The sequence below is a fragment of the Trematomus bernacchii genome, unplaced genomic scaffold (assembly GCF_902827165.1).
Source record: "Trematomus bernacchii unplaced genomic scaffold, fTreBer1.1, whole genome shotgun sequence".
Lineage (NCBI taxonomy): Eukaryota > Metazoa > Chordata > Actinopteri > Perciformes > Nototheniidae > Trematomus > Trematomus bernacchii.
Genome location: NW_022987608.1, coordinates 3,652,611 through 3,664,086, shown reverse-complemented (window position 1 = coordinate 3,664,086; position 11,476 = coordinate 3,652,611). Strand labels below are relative to the sequence as shown.

The 11,476-nt window shown below is 41.2% G+C and overlaps 1 protein-coding gene across 2 annotated transcripts; it reads right to left on the bottom strand.

Annotated features, from left to right (window-relative positions):
- Positions 1-1,940: 1,940 nt before the first annotated feature.
- Positions 1,941-11,190, bottom strand: gxylt1b (glucoside xylosyltransferase 1b). 2 transcript variants are annotated; one of them, XM_034131222.1, is made up of 7 exons: positions 10,814-11,120; positions 9,365-9,569; positions 8,933-9,064; positions 8,277-8,528; positions 7,656-7,779; positions 7,319-7,491; positions 1,941-2,957 (listed from the first exon to the last, which is right to left on the bottom strand). In XM_034131222.1, the coding sequence occupies exons 1-7, from the start codon at positions 11,011-11,013 to the stop codon at positions 2,796-2,798; spliced, it is 1,248 nt and encodes a 415-aa protein (XP_033987113.1). In that variant the 5' UTR covers positions 11,014-11,120; the 3' UTR covers positions 1,941-2,795. The 2 variants fall into 2 exon arrangements, with proteins under 2 accessions (XP_033987113.1, XP_033987112.1); XM_034131221.1 differs by lacking the exon at positions 1,941-2,957 and adding an exon at positions 4,951-6,370 and having other exon boundaries at positions 10,814-11,190.
- Positions 11,191-11,476: the final 286 nt, after the last annotated feature.

Genomic DNA, 11,476 nt, shown 5'->3' with positions numbered 1-11,476 from the left:
AATTTATATATATATTTAAAGTGGACCTATCATGCTATATTTGAATAATATAGTGTAGGACCATACCTATATAAGGCATATTTATACTTTTTTTTTTTCAAAATACCAAACAGATCATGCATTTTAGCCATGCCTCATTTTGCTCAATTTGACCATTTCTAGCTCTGGGCAGATTCAGTGAGAACAGCACCATCTACTGGCCTGGCATATGTACTACAGCGTCTCCAGCGCTTTCGAACGGCAATGGCCGTGGCTGTCTCCTCCTGATTGGTGGAGTTGGCCCAATAGCCGTAGCGCCACCGTCCTGACGTCAGGACAGTGTTCAAATCTAGATCAGTTTTTATCAGATCCGTTGCAGCCCCTTTTCTAGAGATTTGGGTATGGAGGAAAATAGAGAGGGTTGTGTTTTCTGACACTTGGTGAGTTCCCTGGAACACCGGGGACACATATTCATGTATAAAAGACGTACAAAAGTGCATTTTGCATGATAGGTCCACTTTAAGTGAATATAACAACACCTTTAATTAAACTAGCTTGTTTTTTGTTTTCTAAGTTACTTTCCCCTTTTAATAGCTTATTTATCACAAATTATTCATTCACAACAAATATGGTTATTCTTAAAGTACATCAAGAATATATGTTATCCCTCAGCATTAGGGGATATAAAAAAATATAATGCTGCCCTCTGGTGGTTAGAAAACAAAGTGCTGTTCAAATCAAATTCAAATAGTCTTTAATGTGAAAAAACTAAACATAAACAAAACACATATATAACAAATAACATGTTCACATTACAACCATAATCACTGATAATAACATTTTGATTTCAACCCTTTGTGTTCTTAATACATTCAACAGTGCAAAACCCATAATTCTAGTAATAAAATAAATGCTTTGGCATCAGGAGAGGAACGTGTAGCTTATTTCACTTTGTATGCATTTTCTGTCTGCTGGCTGTACGGTATATCATAAACTAACTAGTATGAGATTAACATTTAATCGTGTCTTAATTGACATACTGTAACATATCCTTTTGTTAAATAAAAGAAAGAAACATGGGTGTTCGAAGTAACACAAATGACAATATAAAATGTGTAGTCACATGACCTCACATCCCTAAAGTGGATACTGATGTTTCTTAACATAACAATGACCTTTGACTGTTAAATCACCACATTTAACTTATCAGGTCAAAATAACCTGAGTAACAGATTGTACATTTACTCTGATAGAGGATCCATATGCTGTAGAACATCATATATATTCCATTTCTATAAATCCCATTACAAACTCAGAAATAGTTCTTCTTATTATTCCATGCATGTCCTCTGGAACGACTTCTCTTCCATCTCGTTGAAACTGGAGTGGTTTGTGAAGGTTGAAAAAGTGTTCCAGTGCATACATCTTTTAAAACGGGCGCCGCTGAAAGCCTTTTCCAGTTCTGACATTATTCGTTTGTCTCTTTTTTATTAAGAGTGTTTTACAGGGTTCAATAAATTCTCCAATATGGAAAGTCAAGAGCTACTCTTCAGATCTTTTGCAAGATTATCCACCAGCAACCAAAGGCACTGAGAGGAGTTACAGGGAAGACACTAAATGCTTTACTGTCCATCAGTAGTAAATATGTGAACTTTGCAACATTAAAGGTGGGGTAGGTAAGTTTGAGAAACCGGCTCGAGATACACTTTTTGTTATATTCCATGGAATGCTCTTAACATCCCGATAGCAATGAATATCGGAAATGCTTTGACAAAAAATCCATTAAAAAATGTCATCTGTGGAAGCCGTAGTACTGTAAAAAGCACGACCAATCATTTTAGCCGGCCCGGCTAAAATAACTGGATGGCCTACCTGCCTGTCAGCCTTCCATCTGTGCACAAACTTATCTCGTGCCCTCATTGGTCACGTGCACGCTCGTGTGTGTTGGAGGAGGGGCTCTGTAAGGAAGTGGCAGATTTTTTCCGGTTGTGTATTTTCAAATTCTAGCACACTCGAGCTGGTTTCTCCAAAATCACCTACCCCACCTTTAAAGTAGACTTTACATCACGCTCTAATCCAGAGCAATTTACAACGAGGCGAGTAGTATAAGTCTCACTTTGAGACAATCCCAACATGGAGCAGCTGATCACAAAATAAGCTCCACTCATTAGTTGTCCACGATGTAGTCCATGTATCTTTGAACAACTCAGGTTCATTGTTATGGCCCCTTGTCCACATAGCGACTTTTTTAAAAAGTTGAACATTTTTCAACTTTTCACACTACGCCGGAACGTCACTGTAGAATTTGGAGGAAAAGCTTGATGTTGGATGTCTCTGTCAGATGCAAACTATCACAACAAGTAGCAAAATGCCAGTTGCTGGAGCAGATCGGCCAGGTGGACCCTGCATGTTGCCGTCGATGAGACTTTTATTGCCCTCTTCCCTCGTTAAATGTCCATCAGACTGAGCGGTGAAGCTCATTCAGACAAAGTTTGACTGAGAGCAGGAATCTACTGGTTGGTGCTCAAATAGATAGTAGCAGTTATTGTCCGTCTTATAACAGCAAAGATACTTGTGGAGAGATCTTTGCCATAAGAAATATTAAAAAGTTGGGAGTGCTCAGAAAAAGGTGTGGACACGGGGAGCCCTTATTGAACATTTAGCCAGGTACAGAGCTGTAGTGGTTGTTGCATTGTTTGTACATCAGTCCAAAAACGACTCAAAGCAGGGTTGAGCGTCCGGTTTCTTGCTCAAGGACAAGTTTGTACGTCCATAGGCAACGTTTCTTCTTTTATCCCACCCTTGTGATTGAGCTGTCACCGTCCAGCGGAGGACTTCCTGTTGATGTTGGCCAGGCTGTGTGCCAGTCTCTTGGTGAGGAGCGGGTGGGATTTACCGCAGTAAGTGTGTGTCGTCGTCAACAGCTGCTCTTCCAACGGATCCAACAAAGAAGTCACTGGGTCGGCGCCGAAAGGGTACTGCAACGAGAAAGTGATTTGTGATTTAGATTAGGGCTGAACGATTAATCGATTTTAAATCGAAATCGCGATTATCAAATCGCAAAGCCTGCGATTTGATAATTGGATTTCTTTTTACATTTTTTTTTTTTGTTCTTGTGTGTCAGTCATCCACAGCAATCAGAAGTGCTGTGCTCCACATGTACCAGCCATTGTTAACCAATCAGAAGTGGCCCATGATAGTAGGTGATAGACAGATTGATCCAATCACCTGCCAAGTATTTTTGAAAGTGCCTGCCCTTTCCAAATGGCTTCCAATGGAGCTTTCCTGGATGGTTTGGTGAAACAAAGCATCTGAGTCAGGTTAGTAATGCTCCATCACATGTTTAACATCTATTACAGGGTGAATCTTAAACTGAAGCTTGACTTTAAAGCAACCCAACGGAAGTTTCATGTAAGTTTAGTTCTTTCACTCGTAGCCCGGGCTGCGGGGGTGCTAGAGACGGGAGCACGTTGATACGACCTTCCTAGCCGGAGATATGGCCGCATTTTACAATAAACTTCTGTTGGGTCGCTTAAAAAAAATATCGCTAATCGAATCGCAATATCTGTCAGAACAATCGCAATTAGATGATTTCCCCAAATCGTGCAGCCCTAACTTAGATTTGGTGTGATGTGTAGTTTTTACATTGATCTAAGCATAATTTACCAAAGCACTCTTTATTAGTCTAGACCAGGGGTAGCCAACACGGTGCCCGCGGGCACTTAGTCGCCCGCAGGGGCAACATGAGTCGCCCGCTGGGGCAACGTGAGTCGCCCGCTGGGGCAACGTGAGTCGCCCGCTGGGGCAACATGAGTCGCCCGCTGGGCATGTTCTAAAAATAGCTCGCCAAGCAAATCCAAAATGTATAAAATACACAAAACAAAAAAGGAAATGTAATTAAAAGAATCGACCCTTTGCATAAACGAAACCTAAATCATAGGGAACTCTATCTACTTACTACAACTCTATATCTATCTAACACCCCTCCTCCCCCCACCCCCCACAATGAATATCGACCAATCACGTTCTTGCTTGATTTGCGGGACCAGCGTTGCAGTCGGGAAGAAAAGCAATGTGGCACCTCCCCGCTGATTTTCCTTCTGGCAGATTCTACACAACACATCAGCCCCATTGAACAGCCTAGTCATGCCAGCCTATACTGCACATGAGGGGCATAGTTTTACTCGCATATATATTTATTGCAGTTGACGCACACACACGCATGGCATAATTTCCACTGGGGACAGGGGGGACATGTCCCCCCCAATTTTCGAAATCCCGTTTGTGTCCCCCCACTTTACAAATATGTTTATTATTATTTGTTAACGCAAGCCGTCATCGCCACGGAGGAGCACACAGCCTCTGTGAGCGAGCGAGCGTGCGAGAGAGAGAGAGAGAGAGAGAGAGAGAGAGAACCTTTATCTATTTAATATAGATAAAGTAAGAAATCATTCCAATGTGTACTATATAGGACAGTAAAAAAAACAGTTTAAAAGGGGAGTGATTAGTAAAATATGCATAAATAAAAAGAAAGAATGCTAACTAGGTAACATAAGATAAGAATAAACCAGTTTAAATGATTTGTTATTGGTGGTGATCATATTCTAAAGATGTTTGGATAATTGAAAAGTATACAGCTCCCTTTCATCTGAGTGTTGAGAGCTGTATCCATACATTCATGTTGTGCTCAAAGTGCACCAGATTGATGCATTTCACTTCAACATTTAAAAAAACATCTTCCCGGGGGAGCATGCCCCCGGACCCCCCTAGAGGAGGAGAGGTCCACCCCCAAATAAAGCAGGTTAAAATAATTAAATTGCATACATGTTATTTTAGTAAACACTGAAAACGGGTCCCACAGACCCAAACAGCACACAAAGGTTAAAGGTCAGCATATAATAATGTTAAAATGTGCTAAATATATACACTGCAAAAACACAACAAAAATTGAGTAAAAGTAGCTCACGACTTGTTTGATTTTTTGAAAGTAGCTCTCATCCTAAAATGGTAAGGAGACTTTTCCAATTAAGATTCCTCATCCTTTCTCCCCTGAGGACTTCTCTCAACCTCCTCTTGTTCTCCAGGAATTGATCAGAGTTGCTTTGGGCAGCATTTGTGCTTGTCCGTGGATAGATTACAAATCTGCAAGCCATGCTGATCTCATAGTAGATTCCAGATTAAACTGATCGCTCAGACCGGGGGGGAACATAAAGCGTCCGACTGTTGGAGTCACTTTTTATGCTATAGGCTTAGCGTCCAGTGATACCCGGGGATTACAGGAGGGGGTTCACGTCTTCTCGATAATGAAGGAGCCTTTACAGCGCTCCGAGGAAATCAAAGGGGAATTACCATTCTTTATGCCGGCTCATTTGCTTGTGGTTAGCTCTCTGATATTGGGTCACAAAGAAAATTGTGTTTTTATGAGCAGATACTTTCGCACACACACACACACACACACACACACACACACACACGGGCTGGTCATAAAGTTGCATTTACAGTTGCTGTATTGATTTTGTGCGGCTGATGGGGCGCTGTCGGTGTGCAGCCTCAGACTCTAAACGCACCATCGGCTGTAAAAATTAACTGCGGTTTCCTGGGCTCAGCTTTTTTCCATCGAGGGAAGGGAGGAGGGTTTATGAGGGACGGCCCGCTGAGGTCTGTGTGAGACAGACAGGCAGACAGACAGGGAGGAGCTGCTTATATCCCCATCTCTTTGTTTGAAGAAACAAGAGAATGGACACTGATTTAGGACTTGTCTCAGCTAATATATAAACAACTCAACTTAAGAGGTGGAATAATGACCTTATAGGGGGAAAGTGCTAAACATAAACAACTTTTCTGATAAAAACGTAATAATTAAACATATTTTAGGCAAATATGCCATAAGTCGGCTTGTCCCCGCCTTTTACGTTTTTCTATTTGCGTTTTTTTTCTCCAATTTGCATTATTGTAACAAGAATGTGTTCAGGTTTTGGACAAATGGACAAACAAAATTCATCAGTTTACACAACATCTATGACATTCATCAGTTTTATATTGTGGGGGCATGACTATACCTTTAAGTTTCATATATATGATTTGAAGTGATGTGTCGGACACTTTTACTAATATTCCAAGTGGCTGGTTTTGTGATTTTGGTGAACAGAAAGCTAGCTTGTAGCGTTTTAACTCAGATAGGACGTCAACTTTAATAAACATGAAAAGGAACGGAAAATAAATTCATGAATGACTTGCTGTCACTATCACACGTTCTTTTGCTCTCATGCTTTTTTTTAGCTGCCAATGTAGTACTGTCCTGTCTGTTGTTATTCCCTCCCAACACTTCACAGATAGCCTGAGGATCTGCTGCAGATGAACAAGAAGTGGATGAGATGATCTGTCCAGTGAACTGAAACACACAGAAGATCAATCCAGACTCCTGGCAAAAACAGACTTAATCACATATCTATGAAAGTGTCAATACAGATGGGAGAACCAGTGTTTTAGTGCAGCACAGGTACATGTGTGTGTCCTGCTCTAATTGATCCTCTCCTATAAAGCCACAGGTTTAACTGCAGGCCATGGATAAGGTATGGATCAGCCATCTCTGTGATGTACAGTCAATGCTTTGTTAATAGGAAAGCAATGACACTTCCACCGTTGATGGCTTCATTAAGTAAATGCCACCGGTGTCGTCAATATCATTACACTGCTGGTAAACAACCCATAAACATCCCCCTGGGGGAAATTAGCTTTCCAGCGCAGACAGTCCAAAGTCACTAACGCTTATGGTGTCTCGGGTCAGCACCAATCCAAAATCTCATCTAGCAGGGTGAAGGAACGGGGCAGTGGAGCAGAGCAGGGGTCACTGAGGTCGGAAAACAGCTCCTTTCATCAAATGTTGCACTAAAATACACCATGGCAACTTTGGAGCAACTTGGACTTTGTACTCTGATGAATTTGGTCATGCAGTTACACACCAGCCATAACTTAGTTCGAATGAAAACTCAACTTCTGGCACGTGTCCCTGGTGTTTTCACCACTGAAAATAAGGTTTCTATGGAGAGAGCGGTGCCGCCCAACGTGCTGCGCTCCGGTTTCAATTATTTAAATTGTAACCTTGCTGACAACCTTTTAATGCACAACCAATCAGATGACAGCTTTGGGAAGCAACGCAAGCTAGTAGGGAGGTAACCAGAAACAAAAATTAGCTAGCTGTTTTAACCCCAGTCACGATGAAAAAACATTATTATAAGATGAATGGAAAACCAAATAATCTGAGGGTAAACATAAATACCATTCAAGCTGATAAACCTCGATCAGCTGTTTTAAAGTATTTTTTCTCGTTCATGCCCACCTTTCGTATGGCTTCGTAAACGGCCCTGAAGGCAGGTTGCTTGTGGTCGTGGTACACCCCTCTGTTTCCGTGCAGTATGTTGATACCATCCTCTTCAGCTGACGCACAGTTACTGCCATAGATACAGTGATCTGGGCGGTAATTCCACATGCAGGGAAACTCCAGCAAACACTCTGTGAACAGACACAAACAAACACACAAACACACAAACACTTTAGCCAACAAATCAGTGCAAGTTTCAAAATCCGTCAAATTGTCTTTAGGGCTAAATATGATGATGTATGAACATGTAGAGTTGTGTATAATAATAATACACATGCTTGGTGTGCAGCCTTACCAGGGTTGTGGTGGAAAATGATATTGAGAAGGTCCTGGTCCCCCCAGGTAATGTTGAGTTTGTATTTCTGGAGTAGAGGCATCAGCAGCTCCTCCCAGCGCAGCCCCACAGACGTCATGTCATTCTGTAAACACAATTTATTACACAGCTTAGTTGAATACTTGATTCTGGTCAATTTGGACGTTTCAGAGGTTATGAATACTCGATGACAAACCGCTGCTAAGGAGGATCAAGGTAGAGTGGGAAAGAGGTTAAAAGACAGAGCGCTGGACGTCAGAGAAATCAACAGAAGAAGGCAGAGAGGAAGTAAACACTAACAGGAACATGGTGTGTGCTGCTCTGGCATTGTTGAAGGACTTGAAAATAAACTATGAACAGACTTGGACAGTTACAGTAAACATTGATCAGTGCTGTCGTTCATTATAAATGAAGTTTTTGTTGCCGCAGTTCCAGCCGCCTCGCTGCACATCAATTCAAATGTGTTCTTTACTGTGTGATCATAATGCCATGGTAAGTGAAGGCCTCACATTAAATGGTTTCACAGGAGGAGAAGGACATCTAGTGGCCAAACAAAGAAGCACAGGAACAAATCTCTTACTGAAAATGTGCCTTGAGCCCCACCTTGAAGAACATGCTCCTCATCCTGGTCATGTTCATGAGCATGACCCCTGAGTTGATGCCCGTCTTGCCGTAGTAGGGGTGGCGGGCGAAGCGGTTGTACCAGGCGATGCGGGGCTCCTCGTGCTCAGGGGCCATGGCAGCCAGCTGGGAGGAGTTAAAGCGGGTCAGGAAGGCCCAAAGGCGGTCTACGGGCTGCAGGAAGAGGATGTCCGAGTCCACGTACACCACGGAGTCTATGTCCTTTAGGATCAGCTGCACAGATTGGAACAGACACACAGAGGGATGTCACTGAGGAGACTAATTATGTGAATACAGTCTGCAGTGGTGCTTATTGACCAGAGTATATTGAATTGTGACAATTTACATGTGTTTTGGTTTGTTGATTAATAGATTTGATTCAGTTTTATTATATCTAAGAATGTGTAGGACTATAGCTGAGAAAAATGTGAAATGTCTTTGTTATAGGAGCTATAGCATAGGCTAGTATAGCTGTCAATCCCAATTTTATTTGAGGATTTAAACACATTTTTCTATTCATAGTGCTCCAAGTTTTTCAGATCTTTAATGTGTAATGTGTTGTTATAAGAAAATATTGGGAATGTCATAATGGCGTCAGATTTCCACTGTGGTTTTCATGCTTTTTATCAGAAACTCACAGGTAAGAAGAGCCTCTGGGAAGCGCAGGGTTTGAAGAGCTTCTTCCACTCGGCTGCGTTCTCACTGGGGAAGCTGATGGAGTACACTGTGTAGTTGAACCTGGAGCGAATGAAACCTGGCCATGACCCCAGCTGGAAAACAGACGACATATAGGGTTAGTACAAACTCTTTAAACAACGGCATGCAATTTTCAGACTTTAATTTTCTTAAGATTTGCACACCATCTGTTTGCATCTCACATATTTATCTATTAGTACGATAAGCAGTATTTTATTTCACTGTAAAGCATTTCATTTTACATTTTGCTAGGTCATCTTATGCTATTTGTCTTGCAACATTTTCTCTCTTGCACTATTTAATTCCTACTCTGTTTCTTCTTGCACTATTCATTTTGTTTTATAATAATAATAAAGCTTTACGTTTGAACTCACAGCTTCCATGAAACTGGTGTGCAGCTGATCCTCAGCGAAGATGTGCAGCTGGAGGTGTTTGATGCTGAAGAGCACAGCGGACTTGATCATGGTGAGGGTCTCCTCCAGCCTCTCCCCACAGGCCACCACAGCCAGGTGCATGGGGGCTTCAGGCTGGACGCTGCCCCCCCCTGCCTCCACCTGACCCCGCTGACGCATGATGTACCTGAGAGAGAGGATGGAGAGGATAACAGATGGTATAAAAAGTGAATTCTAGAGACCTGGGTATAATAGTAGGTTTACAAATATTGCCAGTATTATTATATATCTTTGTTGAACAAGACCATGTATAAAAACACATGAATCTCAAAAAGACACGAGATGCAATATTCCAGATTATAGCTCTGGGGAGGTACACACAAAACAAACAACAAACATTAAATACATGTAATAATGCCTATCACACTAACAAATAAAAGAGAACAAATACAGATGTATAAAATATAAATACTAGTACTCTGGTAGCAAGGTGACGTAGGATTTAGGATCAGTTATTTGACCCTTGACATTGAGGTCCAAATAAATTGAGTGCTAAAAAAAAAAAATATTGACATACTCAAGCTCTACTTTTGGATTTTTAAAAACATCACCTGATATCAATGTCAAGCCACCAGAGAATGGTTTAACGTCATTATGCCATTTTAGCTAATTCTCTATGCCACCCCCACATTTAGCTGTGGATATAGAGTATGTGATAAAATGATGTACCTTTTTTCACCAAAACAGCAATTACTCTCTGATTCCAGCTTCTCAAATGTGCTCTTATGTTTGTATTTGTCATAGTAAACTCTATGTTTTGGGACTTTTGGTCAGACTAAACAAGCAATTTGAAGATATCACTTATTTGTGATATATTGTCTGGTCTTTTCACAGACCAAACCACTAATGCAGAATCTATTACATGATTATTAAACAGTAGTAGGCTTTATCCCATGGATTTACCTATGACTCACTGGACCCAAACTTGCTAACAGTGAACTTTATTAGCTTCGCCTTCTCCCCCTATTTATCTTAACGTCTCCTCTCTAACCTGCATATCTGGCAGACACACAAACAGTCATGTGTGAAAGCCATAATGCAGTAAAGCTAGTTTCACAGGCTAAAAAGTGCATTTGAACAGTGAAAAGATGCTAAATTGTAAGGCAAGTTTGGTCATGCTCTACTATGTATCTGATGTATTAATTAATCTCGAAGATCACACACCTGTTCAAATCTCGCGTTACTACAGTAATCACAGAAATCTGTAATGAAGTTTGGGGCCGTTTTGTCAGTCAGTGTCACATTCCTATACATAACAAGTGTGGTACAGAGTAGATACCTACAACTTTACTCATACTTATTGTATGAAATGCATTTTTCCCCAAGTTGTACCCCATTAAAGTAAGAAAAACCTGCATAATTTAGTCCTACCTATTGTACCAGTGTGGGCTTTGGGGCCCGGTTTTGTCCACGGCTCCTCGCCTGATTCCGGGGACTCTCTGTGGGATGAAACCTCTCGGTCCGTTTCCACCGAGCGACAAGTCCGAGTAAAACAGTTTACTGTAAACATACACACCCGAAAACACGGCAAACACTGTGCACAGCATTAGTGCACGAATGTAGCGCCGCATTTTGGAGTTTTAAAACGCAACTCGGAGCTAAAGTCATGACACAGAACTAACTAGTGTGAAATAATAACTGCGAAGCTAGACGCAGTGACAACACACTTCCGGTTGACGTTTAAAAAATAAAGCTCTCATCAGCCGTTGAAACACTGTTCCCTGGTGGTCATGTTAAAAATCTGCAGCGTTTTTCAACATTTCTCCCACTGTTCAAGCTGTTAAACAAATGATGCAGTAGCTTTATACTGAGTCAGAAATACATTAATGTCATGTCTAATATGACAGATATGCTAACTATATTATATAATACACAAGTGCATGCTACGCCTGAAATGTATAATAGATCATAGCTCAGATAATTAGTTCCTACAAATGCATCACATTTGACAAACTTACTCCTAAAAGCCAGGAGGCTCGGAAATACAACATAATACAAATGATATGTGTGCAATCTTATTTGTATATTGTAAAA

Bases quoted from the DNA above. Each gene is read 5' to 3' on its own strand.
- gxylt1b (XM_034131221.1), bottom strand. From the start codon at position 11,013: ATGCGGCGCTACATTCGTGCACTAATGCTGTGCACAGTGTTTGCCGTG. The intron at 9,570-10,813 runs GTAGGACTAAAT...CCTCTCTCTCAG, and splicing joins AGCCCACACTGGTACAATAG to GTACATCATGCGTCAGCGGG. The intron at 9,065-9,364 runs GTGAGTTCAAAC...TCTGTTTTCCAG, and splicing joins ACACCAGTTTCATGGAAGCT to CTGGGGTCATGGCCAGGTTT.